General features: G+C 50.5%; 7 protein-coding genes across 7 annotated transcripts; 4 read left to right on the forward strand and 3 right to left on the reverse strand.

The window, feature by feature from the left end:
- Positions 1-571: 571 nt before the first annotated feature.
- On the forward strand, positions 572-2,276 carry TRIVIDRAFT_188465 (uncharacterized protein; the record flags this gene model as incomplete). Its single annotated transcript, XM_014104802.1, has 4 exons — positions 572-596; positions 647-696; positions 767-2,196; positions 2,258-2,276. The coding sequence occupies 4 exons, from the start codon at positions 572-574 to the stop codon at positions 2,274-2,276; spliced, it is 1,524 nt and encodes a 507-aa protein (XP_013960277.1).
- A 1,712-nt stretch (positions 2,277-3,988) lies between these two features.
- TRIVIDRAFT_197485 (uncharacterized protein) lies at positions 3,989-6,554 on the forward strand (the record flags this gene model as incomplete). The annotated part of the gene is made up of 7 exons (XM_014104803.1): positions 3,989-4,107; positions 4,281-4,311; positions 4,369-4,425; positions 5,478-5,604; positions 5,760-5,775; positions 5,927-6,062; positions 6,213-6,554. The coding sequence occupies 7 exons, from the start codon at positions 3,989-3,991 to the stop codon at positions 6,552-6,554; spliced, it is 828 nt and encodes a 275-aa protein (XP_013960278.1).
- Positions 6,555-11,836: 5,282 nt separating this feature from the next.
- On the forward strand, positions 11,837-13,615 carry TRIVIDRAFT_207878 (uncharacterized protein; the record flags this gene model as incomplete). Its single annotated transcript, XM_014104804.1, has 4 exons — positions 11,837-11,978; positions 12,055-12,647; positions 12,905-13,336; positions 13,386-13,615. 4 exons carry the CDS (start codon positions 11,837-11,839, stop codon positions 13,407-13,409), a joined length of 1,191 nt encoding a protein of 396 aa, XP_013960279.1.
- Positions 13,616-14,857: 1,242 nt separating this feature from the next.
- TRIVIDRAFT_4555 (ankyrin repeat protein) lies at positions 14,858-16,467 on the reverse strand (the record flags this gene model as incomplete). The annotated part of the gene is made up of 3 exons (XM_014104634.1): positions 14,858-15,264; positions 15,333-15,599; positions 15,834-16,467. Coding segments are annotated over 3 exons (1,308 nt in total), but the record flags the coding sequence as incomplete, so codon positions are not given.
- Positions 16,468-17,507: 1,040 nt separating this feature from the next.
- Positions 17,508-20,470, forward strand: TRIVIDRAFT_218236 (uncharacterized protein; the record flags this gene model as incomplete). The annotated part of the gene is made up of 3 exons (XM_014104805.1): positions 17,508-17,692; positions 17,823-18,181; positions 18,237-20,470. 3 exons carry the CDS (start codon positions 17,508-17,510, stop codon positions 20,468-20,470), a joined length of 2,778 nt encoding a protein of 925 aa, XP_013960280.1.
- A 73-nt stretch (positions 20,471-20,543) lies between these two features.
- TRIVIDRAFT_35351 (uncharacterized protein) lies at positions 20,544-21,056 on the reverse strand (the record flags this gene model as incomplete). The annotated part of the gene is made up of 1 exon (XM_014104806.1): positions 20,544-21,056. One exon carries the CDS (start codon positions 21,054-21,056, stop codon positions 20,544-20,546), a length of 513 nt encoding a protein of 170 aa, XP_013960281.1.
- A 622-nt stretch (positions 21,057-21,678) lies between these two features.
- Positions 21,679-24,264, reverse strand: TRIVIDRAFT_35537 (glycoside hydrolase family 63 protein; the record flags this gene model as incomplete). Its single annotated transcript, XM_014104807.1, has 3 exons — positions 21,679-21,924; positions 22,003-23,969; positions 24,033-24,264. The coding sequence occupies 3 exons, from the start codon at positions 24,262-24,264 to the stop codon at positions 21,679-21,681; spliced, it is 2,445 nt and encodes an 814-aa protein (XP_013960282.1).
- Positions 24,265-24,348: the final 84 nt, after the last annotated feature.

A 24,348-nucleotide genomic window follows, 5' to 3' on the forward strand; every position in this document is an offset into this window, starting at 1 on the left:
TGTGAAATTCAGTTGGTTGGCTACTGTATCCAAGTTGCTTCTGAAAAGTACGAATGAGACTGGAAATGTAAATTGCTGGGATGCATCATTTGACGTCCATTAGACTCATTGAACGGCTGGATCCGCTAGGACGCTTTGATTTAGTGCAGAGTTGATGCCTGAGAGACCACCACGGGCACTAACAGTAGCGAAAGCATCCACTAAATTCTCAAGTGTGCTCTCAATCAAGGTTATGTCTCCATAGGTATTGCTTGGTCGATGTGCAAAACAGCTGTAGCTCTCATCGTCTCAGCAGTCAAATTTTCCCTTCATCCATACATCACCAGCCTCGTCCTAGACGCATCTATGCAATACAACCTCGCCACTTTGGAGATTCATAGCCACAGCCTTCCTCTTTATTAGGGGACACAATCCATGCGTCGCCACAGCCTGCTGTTGCAGCACTTGACTCGCGCCAGCAGACGAAGTCCAGGTGTTGCTTTATCAATTCGAGCACTCAAACAGCCACCATCAAAGTCATGCTCATGTAACCATAGCCTGAGGCCCCTTTCAACCCAAGCTGCTCAAGCCAATGAGCCCAAACATCTCAACACTAGGTTCGGTGCAGGCACCACCGATACGATTTATGCACTTTCTACTGCCCAAGGCAAGGCGGGAATCGCCGTGATTCGTATCTCTGGCCCGGCATGCTTAGACGTAAGTGGCCAGAATTCCAAATCACAGGACGCCGTCAAGTAACCAATCATACCGCTTTTTTTATTTTTAGATATACAGAGCCCTTTGCCCGTCAAAGGCACTGCCAAAGCCTAGATACGCCTCTGTACGATCGTTACTCGATCCCAAGCTTGCAGGACTCCAACGGGGCGTGCTTGACTCGGAAGCAGTAGTTCTCTTCTTTCCCTCACCCAAAACTGTAACCGGAGAAGACGTCCTAGAGTTGCACATCCATGGTGGCACAGCTACGATCAAGGCGGTTCTAGCAGCTATCCCGCAGTGTCCGTCTGAGCATCGGATCCGATACGCCGAGCCTGGGGAGTTTACCAAGAGAGCATTCCTGAATGACCGCTTGGATCTCGCGCGCGTCGAATCTCTAGGTGACATTCTCTCCGCAGAGACGGAGCAGCAGCGGCGCGCAGCAGTCAGGGGAAACTCGGGAGTGTTGGCTCGCACCTATGAGGGCTGGAGGGAGGAGCTTCTTCTGGCTCGGGGAGAGATCGAGGCGCTGATTGACTTTTCAGAGGACCAGCATTTCGACGAGTCACCAGCGGATTTGCTAGACAACGTAGCGAGGATAGTGGACGGCATTCTCCGAGGCATTCACCTGCACGAACAGGGTGGTCAGAGGAGTGAGCTGCTAAGGAGCGGTATCCAGATCGCGTTGCTTGGACCGCCAAATGTTGGTAAAAGCTCGCTGATGAATTTGATTGTCGGTCGTGAGGCTTCGATTGTATCTGGCGAGGCTGGTACCACACGAGACATTGTAGAGGCCAGCCTCGACATTCGAGGGTACCTGTGCTCCTTTGCAGACACGGCCGGGTTCAGGTCGAGCGATGATATAGGACCGTCGGGTCCCGTCGGGGCGGTAGAGCTGGAGGGAATCCGTAGGGCCAGGCAAAAGGCACAGCAGTCAGACATCGTCGTTGCTCTGGCATCGCTTGAGAGCGGGCCGTCTGGTCCATTCATCCTCTATGACCAGGAAACGCTAGACATTGCAGCGGCGGCCGAAGCCCATCTCATCGTGGTAAACAAGAGAGATACGGTCAAACCAACGGAACTCCAAAGGATACTGGCCGAATTTCGCCAAAGATTAGGCGAAAAGGTTCCCCAGCTGGGATCAGCCCAAATAGCCGCCATCTCGTGCAAGGAGGCCAGCCTGAGCTCTGAGCTGGGCAAGGATCCAGGAGGAATCCACGCTCTGACAGAGACCTTGGTAGGCACCTTTTCGCAAATGACAGAGATGCCTGTCGATTTGCAGGATCTGCTGGGGGTGACGGCACGCCAGGCACAGCTCCTGGCCAGATGCAGGGGCCATCTGGAGGAGTTTCTGGCGGAAGCGCGGCCGGAGGATGCGCAGTTTGAGGCGGATACTGTGCTTGCGGCGGAGTTTTTGCGTTATGCGGCGGATTGCCTGGCGCGCATCACGGGCAAGGGGGAGGCTGGCGATGTGGAAGATGTCCTGGGGGTGGTGTTTGAAAAGTGAGTAGTTCATTGCCATGGATATTGATGCTTTATTTTGTGATGCTAACGTGTGTTTTAGGTTTTGCGTGGGTAAATAAAGACTCGAGGTAGAGATAAAAACTCTTGTACTATTATTCTACATTCTAGATAAAGGTGAAAAAAGAGAGAAGCGAAGAGAAAGAAACTGCATCTATGCCGTAAAGCTCCAGTGGTCTACCCAAAAATGAAGAACAAATCGACCGAACCCGTCCATGTTTCTAAGCTGGCTGCCATGTGCAGCATGTTATCTTGTTCCCATATCCAACGCCGCGTGAATATCGTCAAACCAAAGGGTGAAGAAGAAGAAGAAGTGAAAAGGAGAGAAATCCCGAGGCCCAAAAAACAGATCCTATGCCGATACAAATACAGAGGGGTAAAAAGAGAGCAGGTGTTAATTTTTTTTGGGCCGTGTTTTTTCCAGTGAGGTTGTATTCCCGTGTGGTTTTTTTTTGTCTATCCGTCTTCCCCCTGCGCCTCTGCTGTGGCGAAAATGAAAAATGCCCGCGAAGGCACTTGATGCTTTCAAAACGAAAAAGAAAGAAGCAGTTTTAAGTGCAAAAAAAGCAGAGATGAAGTGAGCCGTTTAGTATTCACGGGCTTCGGGCCGGCGGCCGTTTGAGGAAGAGGTCGAGCCGGAGCTGGAACCAGAGCCGGGCCCGGTGTTGGGTCGGGAGACGATGTTGTAGCCGCTTCGAGCAGAGTCGACCATGGAGACGGAGACGTCGAAGGAGGAAGCAAAGGCGGCCATTGTGATGAGTTTTTGGGTTGTTGTTTTGAAAGTGTGTAGGTTTTTAATGGTGGTTGTAGTAGATTGGGTTGAGTAGATGGATAGATGGTTTAGAAAGAGTTGTGGTGAGGGTGAGAAAGAGTTGAAGAGTTGACGGCTGATGTGATATCCCAAGGATATATATATGTGTGTATAGATCAGAAGAGATGTGGTTGTTTAGAGTTTGTTTTGTTTCTGTGTTTTGAATGCTGTCTGAGGAATAGTGGCATCTGGTCCTGGGATGAAGCAGCCACCTTATATATGCAAAGCCGCAACGTCGATACACCAAGCAAGTTGCCCAAACCGAAACGACGTCTCTTGTTCCCTGCATCGAGACCAGTTCCCAGGATTCCTTGGAACCAGGTCCCTCCCACACACCCCCCTGACTTGCACCGTGAGATGACGGCTGCCCTGCCCTGCCGTTTATTTCTCTCGCTCACTGCACTACGAACTTACAGGTACAGCCCAGTCCGGCGCGTGCTCACATCCAGAGCTGCACACACCCCCCAAGCCAAGCAGAATCCCGCCAAACCCATTTTTCTCTCTCTCGCTCTCTCTCTCATCCCATAGGGAGGGGTGGCAGGGTGGCTGACGGCCCTTCTTTTTTGGGGGCGTGGGCTTTGCCCGCTTTGATCAAGCCGTAGGGCTGAGGTAGGTTGCGCGTGAGTCAGCCCAATCGTAGAGGCTACCGATGTGCAACTAAGCACTGCATCCTGACTGCATACATATGCGAGCGTCTGTGTATAGTGAATACATAGTGTATGATGTATAGTGTATAGTGTATACGACTTGTCTGGCCTCTTGTCTTGGTACCTTTTGCGCGGCATGCAGCCTTCCTGGGCCTCGTGGCAATTCCTACGGGAGGGTTCCTGTCGGCGTCTCCATCCAATCTCATCGACGGACCGGGAGCCGGCTCAGCAGCAAGATGGAGGCGTGCATGCAGATTCTGGATCCAGGGCAAGAGGATTCATGTTGAATCATTTCGCAGGTTTACTCGGGCACAACATGATACATGTTTGGGGAGGCAAGCTGCAAGCAAAATCCAGCGAGAGCCGGTACGAATCGCCCAATCGAGAGAGCTCCCCTGGGCCGTCATCATTCTCTCTCGAATACAACGTCAAACTGTATGTGTCGTGTCATAAACCCAACCCATCACCTTGTCCCTCCCACCCTGGTCTCCCCATTTCTCTGGCTCTCGTCTGATGATGTGCCTTTATTCCCTTTTGTTTCTGCGACGAGGGGAAGGCAAATGGCCGCGAGTGGGTGGAGAAACTACCGTGCCTAAAACCTGTGCCAGGTTGCGCACTGATGCTCTAGACGTTCCGTCGGTAAGGGATCCCTGGGAGTCTTGAAGCCATCATCTCATCTCAAAAGACGACGGGCAGATTACAAGTGGTGCTAGCCAGGCTGATGCCGACCAAAAGGTCATGTCTCCTGCCCATGTAAGTGCACAGATTGGGGAGTTGCTTCTATCGCAGCCCCCACGTGGCGCGTACCTTGTTTGCCTTGAAAGGATGCCGTATTCGTCCAACTGGGCAGTGCCAGGGGGTCCCTTGCTGATGGAGCAGCCACTACGCGCAACCCTGAGGTTGTAGTGGTTGGCGAGAGAGACAAGGCCATGTCATCTCATCGTCGCTGTTGGAATCGCTGAGGCCATCAATAGAGTTACATGATGCGCGCCCTTCTCCACGCCTGCGACCAATATCACACACTGGTCCCAGCAGCTCCCAGCGCCCAGGGAACGCCAATGCCAGGAGCAGGGATAGCCGCATGTGGATATTTCCCATCTGGGCACTTGATATTGTACGCAAGGCAGACAAAGGCGTGGTGATGATGATGATGATGATGATGGATGGGTATATCAGATTTGAGGCTACACGTGGTGTCGTACAAGCAAGTCAAGATGCATCGTGTACCTGTACCTACTCATCGCAAGTATTGGGCGATACGATATGACACGGCACGGCACAGCATAGCACAGCACAGCACGGCATGACATGGCATCATATCAAAATAGCCATGGCACGGCATGGACCCCCCCTAGCAGAGCCAGAGCTAGACAGAGCAACTTGATTCATCCAAGCGAATCCCTTGATCCTCTCGTCTCCTTCATCTCTCTCTGTTTCTCTTTCCTTCGCTCTCGTTCCGGCTCCTGGTACGGGGCGTCATGGCAGACTATTCGCTTGTCAATTCCAAAATAAGACGAGACGAAGCTTCTAAGCCCCTGCACCTAAGGGCCGCTGCTGATCTATGATTCATCGGGGGACAGGCAGAGAAAGATGCCTCGCTTGCGGCCAAAAAAAGGAACATTTCAACGGCACTAATACGGACTGCCGCCAGCGCTTGGCATTGAAGGACTCTTCCATCGTATAGGTACAGGTACAGTTACAGGTACCGAGAAGAGAGAGTCCTTGGAATTATCATGTGCTTGGCGACGACTAACAGGCCACAATCAATTCTATTACTACCATTACTACTAACTACTTGTAACTAGGTAGCTAGCCGTGACAAGTACCGCGGCAGCAGGGCAGAGGAACACATGTTGACTCAACTGTATCGTACTATGGACAAAACGACAACATGTCCATTAGAAATAAAGAGCCCCTCATGGGTTCCCGCCCGTAAGCGCCGCGAAGCTCACCAAACAGCCCTCGGCCTCTCTCTTAGGGTTTCTGGGGGATAAAAATAGCGGCCCAATGGCAAGCGAGCCGCGCGGAGGGGGGCGGTACTTGATTTGCTGGCCTCGCTTGCAAGTTTGTGCTTACTGTGCCGTTAGTAAGGAGTATGGGATGGTAAGTGGACGTGTAATTACAGTACAGTAGCAGTTCTGGCAGAGTTGAACTCGTCTAACAAGCTCCCTAGGTATTGATTCGCTTCACCAGCCTCACAAGGCGTCAGCACTTGACGCCAAAAAAGGGGCCACGCGCACTGCCCATCTCACAGGGTTTTTCGCTTCCATGTTCGCTTGCGTCTGGCTGTGGCGCCGCATCTCGCCTTCGGCTGTTTGGACAATCGAGATGCCGCCCGGCGCAACGTAATCGGGCTTGGCTGGGATACTACATTGAAGACACGCTGCACAGTAAGCACAAGGAAATTGCACTTGATCCATCTGCTGGAGGCCCGTGATAACTAACTAACCGGCCGGCAAAGTAAAGCAATCCCCACGATGGGCAGAGCAGGATGTACCGCTTGGCACAGTTCGCTTAGGCGAAGTGCCTGGTCTGTTTAGCACTCGGGGTTTTGCCTGGCCAGTGTCATGGGATGGAACTGTCATATCAAATGCTTCAAGGTTCACGCTTTAGCACCGTCATCATCGTCGTCCCAGGTAATAACACTTGTGCGGAAAAACCAATTGTTGCAAAATTGCCCTATCTATGGAGCTCCTCTCCTTGCTGAGCTCGACTTTGAGCTCTCCAAGAAACCGGCACCCGCTGCATGTGCATCACGGCGTCTTAGCTCGCCGTCTTTTGACCCGATACGAAAGCCGGCGGCCTATCAAACACGGCCTTGGCCAGCACCGGTGACCTTGGCTGTCAGATCAGAAATGCACGCTCACTGCGGCTGCGGATGAGCATGACTGCCGGGTGACTGATTCATGAGTTTCTTGTCTGGGAAAGAAATTATTAATTATTACTGTCAACGGCGTTTCAATCAATCTCGACGAATCAAGCACCCGTCCCGTCGCAATGGCGAGAAAAAAGCAGGTGCCTGGAGGGAACTCGGGGCGATGCAACATTACACCCATTTCGAGCCTTATAGTACACAGTGCACCCATCCTTCCAAGTGGCAATGACGTATCGTGGAGAGCAGATGCTCATACAGGCACGCCTGGCCTCGTCACAAGCATTGCCGGATCGTCTATCTCGCGGGCCGTCCAGTGCGTGGCTTGCAAATGCTAAAGGAGCGGCGCCCTATGGCAATCGCCCGTCCTGCCGGAGCCCGCGATGAAGGATCAACCTGTACTTTTGTAGGTCCCGCAAATATTCGTCGAAACAAGCCGGCGGTTTCTAGTAGCTGTCGTATTGCGTATTGCGGAATTGCGCCTCCGCCAAGGGGTGTAGGAGTCTACGAGTTTCGGAATCCAGCAAGTCCGGGCGAATGGCTCTCTCGTGTTCGGTGCTGTATTTCTCCACGGTCTGTCGATGGACTTGCTGTATTCGAATGCGGCATGCTCTTCGCGTGCATGCATACATGTAGGCACGCGTAGGGCAATATGGATGTTCAAGCCAATGCATCGAGAAAAGCGAGTGTAACGCCATGGACATGACAGCCTTACCGTCCCCTTACCGCCATTCCGCTAGATCTGGGTTCGCAGAAAGGGCTAGTCCACATACAACATAACATGCATGCCATGCCTGGAAGCGAAATTCGAGCTGGTGTCAGAGTCAGCTTCTAGAAGATCAGATGGAAAGACCTCTCATGCAGCCCAGCCTTGCATGCACTGCACTGCGCTTTGCCGGCACAGCCCTACAGGATTTGGGTGCGGCAGCACAGACAAGCGGCTCGCCGCCGGCAGACGACGATGACGATGGCCTCACGACGGACCTGTGTGTGTGTGCTACTCGACCTACACAATGCGCAGCTTAACAATACCTGGGTACCAGTATATGCCCAACTTGGTGTAGGACGGAGTGGGATTCCGGCAGTGCGCTGTTTCATCCATGTCGTCTCTATCCAAGAACACACTCGCCGTAGAACGGCTGGCTACCCTGCACACAAGACAGGAAGGATAAGGAATTGCATTCGAATCCATTGTCATGCTATCATGGATGCCGAACACCTTGATGGACGACCCCCGAGGCCCCAAGGCGCAGCACGCAGTGCCCGCTCCGCTGCCTCAGGCCTTGCTTGGTAATGCTGGCAAGGGGTACAGCCGGGCTGTGAGGTGAGAGCAGTTCCTGTTGCTGTATTACCTCATGCCAAACTATACCTATTACTCCGTCTGGGCACAGGTAAAGTGCCGAAGCAGGGATTGCTGCCCGTCCGAGTCATTCCTGTGCAGGCACGCCGAGGACTCGAGGATTCGTGATAACTCGTACGAGTCTGATAGAGAGAAGGCGCTCTTGTCCACGGCTCGGGATGCACTTCAAGGCTCCAGGCCCGCCTCACATTGTCAACATGAACCCAATACGACTCTGGTTTCAATTGCAGGGCGCGGCACGGCATCCGGCCGCGTTCCTGTCCCTGTCTTGTCCTGTCCTTGTCCTGTCCTGTCCTGTCCTATCCTGGCCTGGCCGTCTTCCTCACCTGCGTTGGTCGGTCCAGCTACGTTTTGCATGCCGCTGCGGGCGATCCCATGGCCGGGGCAACGCAGCCGGGCTTCCGCGACTTCAAGTCTCAAGTGCACGGGCCGATCTGCCAGAACCATTCAGCCGGATACTCGAGCGGCGTAGAGTCGCAGCAGGTCGTCGACGATAGGCTACATGTATGGACCTTGAATGCTACGGTATTAATCATCACTGCGGCATTCTTGCGGCATGCGCTCTTTTCTGGTCTTGCTTCCTCTTCCTCTATCCTCTCACCGTGTTCATCTCATTTACTCGCTGCACGGAACTTCCCTTTTGGACGCCCTCTCTGTGTCCCATGATCATGATGCTCTCACGTCCAGACGCCAGGAAATTTGATATTGCTCGAATGCTACTCACACCTCTCTGCTGGCGATTACTGCTTGCAGCATCATATTACTGTACGAGTACGGCACATATCAAGTACAGTAGCGGCCTTTGGCCCTTGGCTGTGATGAGCCCTGCAGGTGGGCTATGGGTCTCTTTATCCAAACGAGCACAGGCATCATCCTTACCTGACCACATCCAGGATGAACAGTTTCTCCCCCTGTTCCTGTTCCCCATCGTCAATGGGCTATGCACAGTATCTGTAGCGTCGTGAGGGTGCTAGTGCTGGCATGGGGAAATGCTACGCTACGTTCTGGGTATGAGAGCAGCATCCTGTAAGCCTGCAAGCAACCCCCCCGGCTCACTTACAGTTAACCCTGACCATGACAGTCCCGGATTCAGCAAAGCGTCGAGGCCGACAGCCACGGCAGCGTTGTAGCGCAGTTAATTCCCACGTGGGAGAGAGAGGCTCGTGTTGTAGCTGCATCCGCTTTTGACCTTTGTCAATGGCCGTGTCATCCTAGGAAGATGAGCGAATACTTGGTATATGCTCACCTGTCACCGGACATATATATCTCTCAACACTCCGGCCCTGGAAAATCTGCTGCGATTACTTGCACTGCCTGTACTCGTACCGCTCCTGCAAGGATCTTCACCAAAAGGAGGGCACGGAACAGCACTCTACGGAACTTTCGGGCTACTTCCAGGCTGTCCTGCCCATTAAATCTGCTGATGGCCCTGTAATATTGGAAAATCAGCACATGGGGCTGCTCAGGAAGGGGGAGGGGGTGGGAGGGACACAGGGTGGTCTGGAACTCCTTCGTCTTGAATTGTTCCGACTCGCCCGCGCAATTGTGATCTCACCCATCACGTAAGCGCGAGATCTCTCTCGCAGTACCGGCCTCGAGATGAGCCCGATATTGCGCTGGACTTGCTGGGGATCGACACGAGGTTAGGAAAGGGGATTTCTGCCCACTTGGATCATTTCCCGGCGGCATGCGGTGGCAAACAGGCGACGGCAAACGAGAGGGAGATGGGATTTGCCCGTACGGAGTCGTGTCGATCCAGCGAGGGGAGATTCCTTCCACACACACACACACAATTACATCGAGCAGCCCGTTTCTCCATCTTGCATGTATATACTACTACTTGGACACCACCACCAGCTGTAGCCTGCTCCACACTGCGCACCTTGAGCGGGCCGACGGTGTTATCTCTTTCCATGGTTAGGAATTACAAAGGAAGGTCAGTTCAAGGGTGCTACGACACTCCCACCGTCATGGGTACGGATACAATGTTACAATAAGAAGCACCATCAGTCTGGATTACAGAGACGGACCTTCTCTTAGTGAACCCATGACTCGTGCCTTGCCGTGCCCTTTGTTTGGGAGAATATTAGACACTGGTGAGACGACGATAGAGTGGAATCTGTCATGTTCAAGGCCACTCTCGCCGCCTGCTCCACCAAGGTTGGCATCTTGGGCATGGTCACAGACCCGCCTTTTTTGTGGTCAAGGGAAACGAGCAATACTACCACAGCTATGACTCCGTGTCACTCGGAATCTCTTTCCCAATGACATGGAGTCGGCTCTTCGGCTGTCATTGCCCTCTCCTTTGCTGTCTGTGCTTCTTTCAAACTTACCGAATGCTAGGACCATGAGGCCCGTGTGTCTCCCCCCTCTAGCACGGAATATTGGCAGACGTCCGGGGCATCGGAAGGTTGTAAGAACGCGTCTTTTTTTTTTCTTCTACTTGTTGGCTTACAGGTACAACTGCCGAAAGGGTAAATACTCACGACAAACAAAAATCATTGAGCACTCAATGCGGCTTGAGACGATTAAGGGATATTATAGTGGACCCGTGATGGTCCCCTCACGGCATCGTTTCAAAGGCCTCTTGGCATATGCCATGTCCTCGACAATCTGGCAAAGTCTTACTCAATAAGTGGTGCGGCCAACACCTCCATGGGATGATATCCTGCTAATTGCAATCACATTTCAGGGCGCTACTGGTAAAGATTCCAGCTATGGAGAGCCACTAGTATCTGACTTTATTTTATTTGCTGCTCTGGGACAAGTGCCGCGCAGACAGGGGGAGGTTCTTTCTCGAAACTAGAATGATTCAAATCGCCTTGGTGCTTTGAGTGTGTCGTGCCCTTGCAGGCGTGAGAAAATGGGGCCATTTTAATCCCGGAAGGTGATCATTACAATCCCCTTTTGAGAAGGAAAAACAGGGCTCGATAAACGATACGCCGTCGCATATTGGGGAGGGGGGGCGTTTTGATAAAAAGACGTGGCCGTCCCTGAAATTACGTACATTGCGGTGGGCGCTTGTATGAGCCGTATGAGATTTCCGCGAGGAGAGCTAAAGAATGATGCTTGGCTGGTGTGCCGTGTGTTGCTCGGATGGGAATAGGCTGAGATGACATCTCGTATTCTATAATGATCGACGCTTTGCGAGTTTGGGCTAGAGTGCCATGCTCACTTACACAAGAGAGTCGGATTGCATGTCATGGCGATCCTAGTTGGAGCTAGCTTAGCCTAAGACACATGGGCGGGGGTCAGGTTTGACTACAGCGAGAGGCGGTAGCGTTCCGTAAAGGCACTTATGTTGTTGAAGGATCGATCGAAATAGGAATAACGAGGGGCCATGGATGGCGATGATTACTTTGTAGCATTACCCTGGTTTGATGGAGGAGGGGAAGGGAGGGGAGGAGTGGGCCGGCTATCTGGAGGGCTATAAGGCTACGGCAATTGGGTTAGGATCGATCACCCCAAGCGGCCGTCGGATAGCAAAAGGCAAGAGATGAAAGTAGTTTGACTACATTCAAATTAAGCTAATTCGCCGTCACTACTCGCATCCTGCCGATAGTTATTGGAACTAACTAAGAGAACTAGAGGCACAAGTACACGAGTTGCCGATGGCCGTCAAAGGCTCAAGCCATGTACATATGTACTTTGTGGGGGGACTGTGGTGTGATGCTCGACCACATCAAACGACAGAGCAGTATGTGCTGCTGTATGGAGTTTCATATAGTTGTGCACAGCAAGCAATCTCCTCCAATCGATTACAGTACGCCGTAAGAGTTGGGCAGTCATGCATGGCGGTCTAAGGCATCATCAGCCTCCAAGGCATCCAGGTGTTGGACATTTGTATAGCAGTTGAATAGTAAACCTTTTCATACTCTATTTGCCCCGTGAAAATGCTCTACCGACTTGGGTTTGAATTCTCTTCAGACACCATGGAGTACCCGCGCATCATAGCCGCTGGCGATGTCCACCGAAGCCGCAACGAGAATCAACAACCTGTTGTTGGCAATAGTCTTGACAAGGCTGTTTTCGATCTGAAAAACAGTGTCGTTAGGCTAAAATCTGACTTTGGTGGTACGTCTTTGGTATTCGGATGGCATCGTCTTGCTAGTCTTGATCACATGGCTGATTTTTTGATAACATTTTGTAGATGGAAAACCAACACTCGGCACTGGGTTCTTTGTCAACTTCCCGTCCAAAAAATACGATGTCATATTGACAGCCGCCCACAACCTCATCAATAAAAACAAAGTCGAGGTCTCGAACTTGAAGGTTATATGCGCAAGGGAGAAGAAAGACTCCCAGAAAGACGCCCAGAAAGACGCCCAGAAAGACTCCCAAAAAGATGGAGAAGAGTCCAAGAAGGATGAAGAAGAATTCGAGCATGTTGTTGAGTACAAAATCTGTCCCAAGTACAGGGAACTCCTCGAAAACGGGGGTACCCCTTCCGAAATGTGCTCTCATGACTACGGGATCATCTTGCTTCACAAGGACGATAGTAAGGCAGGCAATAGGCAAGGTCTGGGATTGAGTCTTAGGCTCAGCTCCCATACATCCTTGCAAAACGCAAAAGAAGCACGGGTAAGCGGTTACGGAGCAGGAGACGACGCAAATACTCCGCCGAAAAACAGCTCCGGTTCCCTAAAGCTAGGTGGAAGTCAATATCTTGAATACAAAGCGCCAACAGAACAAGGAATGAGCGGATCACCCGTCTGGGTTCCCTATGGCGGTTACCCGATGGTGGTAGGCATTCAGTGAGTTATTGCCTGAACCTCTAAATAATTTCTTTCTTATTTCTCACGTGTTCTAATTCATCCAAACTCTCCAGTAACATGCGGCCGAATCAAAAAATAAAAGGTTCCGGGAGCAGGGGCACAAAGATCACTGAAGAAGTCTTCCGCACCATCTGCAAGTGGTTAGATATAGGCTTCTTTGGAAAGCGTCTTTGCGTTATCGGAGGAAAAAACAAGTCGCACAATACATACTTTTCTTTTTTCCAGAACAGCGATTTCGCCAAGGTGTTCCTAGGCTCGAAGGAAGTAGCCTTGGAGCAGGATAATGTTACCTTTGACATTATGCCGGCGATGGTTTTTCCGAGATGGACTGAAAAAGTCGCGCTATATGCGTTCAAATTCCACAAGCCGTCAACTTGGAGCGATGGGAAAAAGTGCTGGGTTGAGTGGCAGCCAGCACGGCAACGGGCGATACTGGTAGACATCCTGAAAGATGTCAATCTTGTCAGAATACAAGACGGTATGGGCAAAAGCAAAAAACGACTCATCATCCTTATACCTGTGCCGGGAGATAAAGTCCAATATCAGGAGCTGAGACTATATGACGATGAGCGGGATGAGGATGATATCGAGGATGGAATGACCGAGTTTGCGGGGGTATCATTTGGAGGATGGGGGGAAACGGCGAATATGGTTGGAGTAAGTTTTGACCTCTAGCGGACGAATACGAAGCTAACACTGCTACTAGACCCGGCTCTTGATGATTGAGTAGACCTGAGTGTCTGGTTAGCAACTTGATTCTTGTCAAATTGATTCTTGATTTTCCTGGAATAAAATACTTTCAATTATTGGCAAATTTATTTACAACTACACAGATAGGTATCTACTAGACCTACATCTATCTATTATATCTACATCTATCTACTAGATTTACGTCTATCTATTACATCCATATCTATCTACTAGATCTATATCTATATCTATCCGCTAGATCTACATCCAGCCAAGATCCTCTTTGTCCACGTGGCGTCGTGGGCCTTGGTGGCTCACACCAGACAGCAATCGTAAGGTTAATCATGACTTGAGCGCTAAGAAGAATATGGTTGGTTAACTGAGTCTCCCTCTACAGGTGAATTCTGCAGACTACGGGACGTGAGGGAGTAAGTAGCGTTGCCGCCAAGGGACCAGTATATACATGTGCATGAACTCCTGATCTCAATTGGGCATCGATGATATCAATTGATATCGATTAACTTGAAGAAACTGAACTAATTGACTATTTAAGGGAATTTTAGCACAGGTAGTCCAGTGATAGAAAAGAAAGACGACTAATACAAAGACGACTAATACAAAGAAGAAGAAGAAGAAGAAGAGAGAAAGGAATAGGAGAGAGAAAGGAATAGGAGAGAAAAAGGAATAGGAAAGAAAAAGGAATAGGAGAGAAAAAGGAATAGGAGAGAAAAAGGAATAGGAAAGAAAAAGGAATAGGAGAGAAAAAGGAATAGGAGAGAAAAAGGAATAAGAGAGAAAAAGGAATAGGAGAGAGAAAGGAATAGGAGAGAGAAAGAAGAGGAAGAGGAAGAAGACAAGAAGAAGACGAGAAGAAGATGAGAAGAAGAAGAGAAAAAGAAGCAGCAGAAAGAAAAAAAAAAAAACTTTTCGACAAATGAAAATGATGACTAAAGAATGTCCTCAAGAAAGATTCCTCCGAAAACCGACCCTAGCGCCTGAAGTTTCATCAATAATTCCCATCTCTTTCAATTCCATCTATTCCTGTAACTCCAAGCACCTTTTATGCGCAGAAATGAATACCATCTAGTCGCTACCGCTTCCAAGACTGGTAATAGGCCCCATGAGTGTTTGCAAGAGCTGCATGGCTTGTCAGCATTAATGTTCGTGTGATCAGGCGTCCATTGTAGTCCAACATACCCATCGTTCGAGATCCTCTTCGTTCTCATTGAATTTTCTGTATTCCTCGTCCAAGCGCTCTATAGGTTGAAGTCTACATTAGCTTTTTCTATGCATGTTATTGGACCATGACGCTATGTAACACCACTTACGCGTAGTGCAGAAGAGCACTTCCTCGAGATTGTCATCATCTTTAAGCTTTTGAAGGAAATTTGCGGCAGCTGAATCATTACCAATCTGACTAATTTGGAATCGAACGGCTATCAGGATAATTAGCACTCGATGAACTGTCCCCGTTGAAGTAAATGACAAACCTTGGGCTGGGTAATCGTGGTCTATAAGGAACTGAATGCACTCGATAATTGTTTCCTTAAACTTGTCTTCGACTTCACCACTAGCACAGCCATCGGTGATGCAAGAAATAAGAATTGGTCTTTTCAACTTCTCTCCGCTGTTAATGACGTCGTAAACCAGGGGTTTGAGGATCTTAGTCTCGAGCTGGGTACCAATCCTGGTCTTGCCGCTGGCCTTGGTTGCCTTCATAATATCTTGCACTTGCTCGGCATTTAGATTCGGGTTCAACGTGCGTTTGTCATTGATAAAGAGTAAGCCTGCTCCGTGGTCTTCGGGTACCAGCAATGTAGAGATTCGGGCGACTCGTCGGACAAGGTCAATCTGATCGGCTTGACGGGTACCTTGTTTCATGGAACCGCTGTCGTCTATGTGAAGCAATACAATCATTAGCAGCTGTAAATGTACTCAGTTGCTTAGCTTCATTTCAACTCACCGCAATAGAAGACCGGTTGATAAAGAGCAAGCTTCGTAATGTCTTGGATATCTTGTTCGGTTCTCAGCTGGTTTTCGGTCTTGCCTTGAAGCTCCACTGCTTTATTCGCGACAATTTGCAAGAATGGGTCGCCTTCCTCGAAGAAGTAGTCGAGACCGGTATCATTAATAAACTTCATCATGCTAGCCTGGAATTCTTCTGCCGTGGTATGTTCTGAGATCTCCGAGACAGGCACTACAGGCGGAACATCATCGTTATCATCCTTTTCTTTGCTGAGAGCCAATGTTCTGTGATCTTTGGGCTTTTCGGAACTTGGAATGAGAGATTCGGTTGCGTTCTCTCCCGTGAAGATTCTATTTTTGAGTATTTCGGTCTTTTCGGGTGGAGCATCCGCAGGTTTGGAGACGTTCGGCATTGTGTTCTCAGGTGCATGCTGACAGACAACAAGAGTTAATACTCATTGAATATACATGTAATCTGGTCCTTGGGGATTTGCATCACTTACTATAAAGGATTGATTCAGGTTACCTCGGATGCCGAAGAAGGTCTTGACCACACCTTTGAGTCTATGGTTCATAAAGCCGATAGACTTGAGGACATAGTTAATCAGCTCAGTCACGAGCTCATCCCTGCTTGAGGCCTGTCCCGGCATTTGATTGATAGCTCGGATCACTGCTTGGTCGTTGGTGGCTTTTGCGAGCTTTTCAACGTCCATAGAGTTTGACCCTTTCTTGCCGTCCATAGAGGCACCCTTTTGCGTCAGAAGCTTGATGGCACCGGGCTCTCGATGCTCGATGAGCTTCATGAGGGCAGTCGAGCCATCTTTTGCTTGCACATCGGGATTTGCACCCTTTTGCAACAGATACTCGACGACTTCGCGACGCTGCTGCTTGGTGACAGAGGAGTGGGAATGCGAGGCATACCAAAGCGCAGTCCGATTCTTGTCGTTGATGCTATTGACATTTGCCCCCTCCTTCAGCAGAAGCTTTACAACATCGACGTGGCCCCTCAGAGAGGCATAGGCGAGTGCTGTCCGACTTTTGTTGTCCAGCTCATCAATGCTGAAGTGAGGGGATGACTTATACTGATCAAGGGCTGAGGCCGTGAGGCTACCCTGTGCCGCGGCAGCGTGGAGAGACGCCATTGTTCTGCAATTTTCTTTTGATTTAGGATTGGAAACAAAATTAAAAACCAGATTGAGATTGAAATTGAGATTTAGATTGAGGTGCTGGGGAAAGAATGATATAAGTAGTAGAGGAAAATTCGATTGGGATTATTGATTGTTCTGGTATTGTGACCTGTCATCTGTCATAAACCGTTATATACCTGGCAAGGGAACTCGATGGGCAAAATCAGGCACAAGGCCTATAACCCTGACCCAAAAAGAGCCTCATAATGTACACAGTATGCACAGCCTCGTCGTCACTTACTTCCTGCATGATGTAGGTAGATGTAAAGGAATGACCGAACGGCTTCCGATATGTCCAGCCATTACCGACGTGTCTCTCTCATTGCATTGCAGCTGAACATGCATGCACAAGCGTCAAGCATGGATCACAACACGTTTGATAAGTCACATATGTCTACTCGGTGAGTGAGTGCAGCTCAGCCGCACCGTTGACGAGTTAGAGAACATGAATACATCATGCCCGGATAGAAGCACCACCATGATGCATACAGTTTGAACACGTCGGCAGCAGCCCCCACCCAACGGCCTGCGAGTGAAACCCTCATTGAGTCCCGATGTCTTGCTGATCAGGCCCAATTACATGTAGAGATATGCCATTTCCCCCGGGCGGCGCATGCATGCCAAGTGCGTCCATTATCCGGTGCGAGGCTTCCAATGAATCGGCCTTGAAAGCGTGGCAGTGACGCCAGATGTCTTGTTAATGCACCACATGACGAGCAGAGTTTTTCCATGCGGTTCTCGTTGCCCAAGCTTGATGAGGGCTTGAAAAGGCACGCTGTATGGTTGTATAGACCCGCTTGAGGCTCAATTGTCAATTGCAGCCCAAGCGTCGTCCACCCAATTGGGGGTCCATGTCGTCAAATACGGCGGCTATAAGTTATATGTAAATCAGCCATTAGGTTGCGCAGGGGTCACTGTCGTGGTGACTTCATTGCCATTTCCACAGCTTACGACTCCGAAAACAAGCAGCGCATGTCTGTCTCACCATGGACAAGATCCAGGACGTGACGCGCTTCCTGTTGGCGGCTGGGGGGTCTCCCTCTGCCGACGGCAAATCAACCCATCTGTTTTACGAAGAGAAAAACGCCTTGTACATGGAGACATGGACGAACACTGAGCTTTCCGACCGGGTGCAGGTTGTTGCCGGTGTCAGGACCGGCACATCCGCACCGTTTGTGTACTTGAACTACAAGGCAAGGATTGAATCCACACATACCCAGGCATGCTTACATGAGACACTTACTAATTGTACGACGGCAAATAAAGAGAATCTTTGTTGCTGATCAAAACAACGTGCTCAGATGTTTCACGGAAACATTGCGAGCTGAGGATGAAGACGACGATGAAGACGACGAAGAGGAAGAAGAACTCTGGGAAAACGAAGAGTTAGACGACGTGACCGTTGCTCTTCACCAGAAAAGCCAACTTGCCGTCTCCTGCGGTGACAGCGCAATCGTAGTCTTTTATCAAAAACCAGATGGCACGCTGGGCGCTATTGAAGATGACGGCGACGGATGGAAGGTCGCTGAGCTCCCAAGTTCAGAAGCCTTTCCAGGAACCGCCCTGGCCAGTTTCCAAGCCGAAGACGCTGCATACTTTGTCTATGTTGGGGCCGAAGGAGCTCTTCGTTTTATGGAGCATAGCAATAACGAATGGAAAGGTACGTATTCCTGTTTCCCAAAATCATGGCTCAACGTCTCTTATTCTGGCATTAGATTTATCCTTTTCGAGTGTCAAAGTAGATGGAGCTACCGCCAGACTATCCGTTGCCGAAGACGAACAAGCGGAGAGTAGCCCAAAGCTCTTGGTCTTCTCTCTTGCAGATAACAAACTGTCTACGATTAAACTAGGGAGCACAGAAGCAGAGATCTTGGGGACGGTGAGAGACAGAGAATTCAAGCCAGTATCTGATCAGGAGTGCGGGGCGGCATTGGGGGAATACCTGTACTTGGGCACAGCTCCTTTCCGCCGGAGAGCTTTTGCGAGAAACACTTGTCAGGAATACGGCGAGGATGAAGAGTCTTGCGAGGACGAGCCAGCTGTTTCTGTGATCGTGGCTCCCTTCCAGGCCCTGGCTTTTGATCCTTACTACGGGCCTTATGATGCTTTTCGCTCTCATGATCCCTTTCGCCCTTACGATGCTTTCCGTTCTTTCGATCCCTATGATCCTTTCTACTCGGACTTTCATCATATGAACATGAGGGATGAGCCTGAGTATTACCAGGCCCGTTATCCACTCCGATATGCCCCCCCTGCCCCCCCTCCCCCTCCCCCTTATCAAGCTCCTCCTCACCAGAGGCAACCTGAAAATGAGAGAGGTGAGGAACAACTTGAGCAAACTTCTTTCCGGAGACCTGCCCAGCGACGTGAGATGAGAGCTGATCCACGCTTTGTGGATCAACGAACTCTTTCTCAAGATAACATTGGATACCCACCTAATTCTGAGGAGCATTTGCGATATCAAGTTGATCCTCAGGAGAATTCGAGACGCCAGCTGAATCCTGAAGAGAATGCACGATTCTTTCCAGATCCCCAGGAAAGCATGCGATATCAACCTCATACGTGGGAGAATTCGAGACACCAAAATAATCCTCTGGAGTCTTCGCACATATACCAGATTCCCGCCCGTCAGACTGCGCGAGAGGACCCGCCTCCTCCGCAGGAAACCTCGCGGCAACATCCACCGCCTCCCCCTCTCCCACCCAAGGTTGAAGCGGAATCTGTTGCTCCTAAGGTCGAAGAAGAGTCCGAAGAAGAATACGAACCTGTTCTCGACCCTCCTCATCCTCCTCTACCCAAAGTTGAGTCTGAAGAGGAATCTGATGACGAAAACGAACCCATGCATGATATACCTCCTCAAACAGAACCTCGGCCTGATCCACGAGAAGAATTTCGAGAAATTCTTCGAATAGACCATGAGCGCACTGTCAAAGCTCTTCGAGAAGAGCATGAGCGTGCTCTCCGAGCAGAACGTGAGCGTAGCGAACGTGAACGTGGTAATCTCCAGTCAGAACATGAGCGCGCTCTCCGAGCAGAACGCGAACGTGCTCTTGAAGCAGATCTTGGGCGTTTTGCTCAGGCAGAGCGTGAGCGTGAAGCTGCTGACGCAGAACGTGAACGTGAACGTGTTAGTCAAGAAGAACGCGAGCGCGCCGTCCAAGAAGAACATGAGCGTATTCTTCGAGAGAACCGTGAGCGTGAAGCTGGTGAAGCTGAACGGGAACGCGCCCGCGAGCGTATTTTTCGAGAAAGTCGTGAAGCTTTTGAGGCAGAGCGTGAGCGTGAGCGTCAAGCACATTTTGAACGTTTTGTTCGAGAAGAGCGTGAGCGTCAAGCTGAAGAGGCGGAGCGAGAACGTGAACGTCAAGCTGAAGAGGCAGAGCGAGAACGTGCTCGTCAAGCAGAACGTGAGAATATTTTTCGAGAAAGCCGTGAAGCTGTTGAGGCAGAGCGTGAACGTGCTCGTCGAGCAGAATATGAGCGTATGCGAGAAGAATTCATCGAGCGTGAACGTCAACGAGCAGAATTTGAGCGTTTTGTTCAAGAAGAACGTGAGCGTCAAGCTGAAGAGGCAGAGCGTGAACGTGCTCAACAAGCAGACCAGGAACGTGCTCGTCAAGCAGGACAGGATCGCGCTCGTCAACCTCGTCCCTATGATTATATGAATCCAACCCCGGGCTCTGGAGATCAGCATCGACCTCGTCGATACGACCGCCGATCTGATCGCCGACCTGGCGTCGGAATAGGATTTGGTGTTTACGTTTACATCGACAAGCATCGATGCAAGTGCTGCCATCGCCGCTTCAAGAAGACGCGCGGCGTGTGGATGAAGAGATGTCGCTGTCCAGAACAGTGCACCACCTGCGGCCGCAGTTACAAGAGAAACGCACGAGATGAGTGGGCTAAGAGATGTCGTTGTCCAGAACAGTATGATCCTACGAGGAGGTGAATGAATATCAGATTGAGAAAGAATCTATTTCTGTGAAAACAAACTATCGTTGAAATATTTGTATCTAGTCTAGTTAGTCCTTCCTTTTCAACTCCTTGCGAAAATACACTCGTTCATAACCATCCTCGCTCTTCCTCCCCGTCTCAACATACCCAAACTTAGCATACAGCCCAATGTTCTCATACATCTTGACATTCGTAAACAAAGCCATTGATCCAATCCCCTTCTCCTTCGCCACGTCCTCTGCAAAATCCATAAGAACACGACCATAGCCTCGTCCCTGGGCCGCAGGCTCAACAACCAAATTGTTCACCTTGACGGCATCTGCCTCACCGTCTATTCTCAGAATAATAGAACCGACGATTTTCACGATTTTATCATCGGAAGTAGTTTCTAGGATATAAATATCGCTAGTGTTTAGCAATTCGTTGTAATCGGCTACCATTGGCGCGGGAGGTTTTCCTATGCGCTCGATATACTTTGAGTAGCTGGCATTGACCATGGCCTGTATAGAAGGTACATCTTCAGTTTTGGCTCTTCTGATGCTGAGGCCATTTTCTAGAGCTTTTTGCGAGAGCACAGCCATTGGTGGTGGTTGAGTGCAGGTTGAAATACAACAAGTATGAGGCTGGAGAGAAATAGCCTAATGTCTCTCAGTTGAAGCTCCTTACTGGTGCAAGTCCTAAAACCGGCCCAAACCTGACTCATATTTACTCTCCGATATCCTCCAAGCTCATGCCCTGCATCTATCCAGCAACGCAGCATCACCAGCATTTTTTTTGTCGACGACCATTGAGTGAAATCCGTCTTCTCTCTCACTTTCCCATACAAATCAAGACATGTCGTTGAATGAATTGAGTCAGCACACAGGATCACAATGCGAACCGCTGCCAGAAGCATCCAATCCATGCGAACCACTGAGAATGCGAACTGGACCGTTAGCTGTGTCGCCAATCTCTCTCCATGAGTCATGAATACATGGAGAGCTGCAGCGAATATGCGTGCGCTTTAGAATTGCGGCCTGACCGTCACCGCTGCCACGTAGCACAAGCAGCAGAGAGTGCTTTCGGCCCAACCAGCCCAACCAAGGGTCACATTGATGCAGCGCGCGCTGTTCTCAACCAATCTCTTCTGCTGCAGTACTCTATCTTGGTAAAATCTTGGTAAAATCTGGGCCATCATCTAAGGCATCAAGCGTAACTCCACCTTCACAATTCATCCCTTATCGGCGCCGCCTCGTCTAATGACGCCATGGCCATAATCTTCACCACCAAGCTTGTCCATCCAGTGAAATGTTGGGTGCGCTGACCAGCTCCCGTCTCAGGGTTGTACTGCTCCCACGCGAATCCCGTCTTCTCCCAGCTCTTGAACACCGTGTCGACCAGATTTGTGCGCAGCTTGTTGTACAGGCCTCGAGCCTTACCTTGGAAGGGGCCCTCCTGAGTCGCGATTTTCTGTACCACAAGTTAGTTTCGTCATCTTGGGCTGCTAGTGAAAGGCGTCCGTCTTGACAGCAAATCTGTGATACTTACGTGGAGCTGTGTCAATGCCATGTAGTTAATGGGCATCCATACTGGGCTGCGCCAGTAGTTCTCTTCCGTTCCGTACAGCGGATCTTGCTTGCTCAAGCTGCGCAGGCCATGTGGACTGAACAGGTGACTCTCGTCGCCGACAAGATCAAGAATCTTGCCCAATTTAGCATCGTCAGGCTGCATCAACCCGACTAAAAATGGAAACAACGAGATGTATCCCTTGTGACACACAAGAGCATGCTCCTCATATTCATCAATAGTAGCATCGCAGTAGCACCCATCCTTCTCTGACCAGTGGAGGTCATCGAGGTTACGCTCAATGGCAAATAGGTTCTTCTTGAGCTCGGCAATTTCATCAGCCATGCCCAATGCGTCCGCAATGTTGATGAGTGACTTGGTCATGAATCCAACCCACGACATGAGATCCACATGGAGCTCGCCAGGGTGTGGTGGCTGTGGTCGAGGATAATCATCCAGTCCGCTGGTAAGACAATGCGTCTCGGACCGGCCCTTCCACCTATAGGCCTCCTTGGAGGAGAAGGCCTCTCGGTCGTATGCCTTAATGCTACCCCTCTGCGTTTTGCGGAACCAATCGTATTGCCGTCGAAGAAGTGGATATATCTTGTTGAGAAAATCGCCACCGAGCTCTAGGTTGTCCAGATGAGCATTATACAACGTTTGTCTTTGAGATAGGCTCTCCTTCTCAGCGGGTGCGCTGACGTTGGCACCACGGAGGCGCTCCATAAAGCCCTCAATGATTAGGAATAGAGTCGGCGGGTTGGCGTAGTGGGGGTATTGAACCTGGAATTCTGCTGGCACTTTGCTTCTCGCCTCTGGGCCGAGAATCTGTTCACGGGGGATCCACCCATCACTGTCCATGGTGTTGTACCAGCTTTTGACAACTTCAAGCGTCAAATCAATATCCCAATCAGCAATTGGGATCAGGTGGAATCCCTCATCCCAAAAGAATCCACGGGGGAAGAATGGTCGTGAAGGAACACTCGTAAAGAGCTCGTAAGGGCCTTCTAGCTGCTGGGCCTTGCGGGCTCGGGCTTCGGCGGTATCATCCCAGAAGCCCTCGTTCTCTTCCTCGTACTCATCCGCATAAGATCGATCAATCAATTGATGTCCGTGGAAATATCCAATGCCTCCAATCAGGTTGGAAAACATGCTCTTACCAAACTCTTTGTATTTGTCAGCGTTGTAAGGCGCCTTCAAATCAAAGACGCTGGAGAACCGCTGCCCAAAAGCCTCCGAGGTCTCTTTGATCTCTCGGGTGACGTCTTGGCTTGTCAACTCCTTGCCAGCAGAGGCCGATGAGAAAATGACGTCGAATTCGAATGATCCTTCAAACGCCTTCTGAATGAGGTGGACATTACCACCGCCCGCGTTGGACTTGAGTCGGTACATTTGCCATGGCGGAGGCAGAGTCTCGTCAGTGTAATCCTTTTGAATCTCCTGGATGGATTCTTGCAGCTGCTGGAACACCGCAGGTTTCGCCTGCCAAATGTGTTCGTTAGGGAGGCTAAGGCTGCGTACCACTGTCGTATCTCCTCGTCGTGAGGCGGATAGTTCATGGTCAGAGGTAGGGTGGTTGCCGCTTCCCTGGGTAATCACGACGGTGTAATCGCCCAAGGCATTGGAATTTCCTTTCAAAGTAACATCGCCTTCGAATCCTAGCCCATCATTATCCTCACCCTGGACAGCAAGATCTCCTAGGCCTTCCTGGGCGATGTAGTAGTGCACCAGATACTTGGTGTCGTCAGGTGCATCATCACGGACGGTTCCCTTGATTCTCGCAGCCCAGCTGCCACCGTGGTTTCCGCCAGGAACCTTGATGAAAGAAGTGGTGATGTCAATGCCGTTGCCTTCGTCGTGGATCGTCTGAACGCCACCAGTCCGTGCGTCATACTCATCCCAGCCATATCCATGAATGTCCTGGCCCTGCTCGCAGGTGTAGCGGAACACTGCCAGCAGATTAGCATCAGATCCACGAAAACAACCACCATCCCGCTCAATCTCTCACATACACGACTGGATGTCCATGTACTCATCAGCTTTCCCCCACATCAAGCCCGTCCATAAGCCCTGGGGCAGCCTCGGCCGCACTCCAAAATAGAGGTTTGGCTTGTAAGGCCCCCATAGCAGGCTCTGGTTGTTCAGACGGCCAATTTCGTTGATCAAGACAGTTTCGCTGCCCGTGGCTGCGGCGCCAGCAGCCAGCGCGGCCGCAGAGGCCAGCAATTGGGCGATCTTGGCCATTTGCGCCCTTTTTTCTTCCTTTTTTTCTCTACAGAGCTCGGCTCTATGTAAAGAGAATCCCTAGAAATCCCTCCTCATCCAAAG

Source organism: Trichoderma virens (assembly GCF_000170995.1).
Source record: "Trichoderma virens Gv29-8 chromosome Unknown TRIVIscaffold_2, whole genome shotgun sequence".
Lineage (NCBI taxonomy): Eukaryota > Fungi > Ascomycota > Sordariomycetes > Hypocreales > Hypocreaceae > Trichoderma > Trichoderma virens.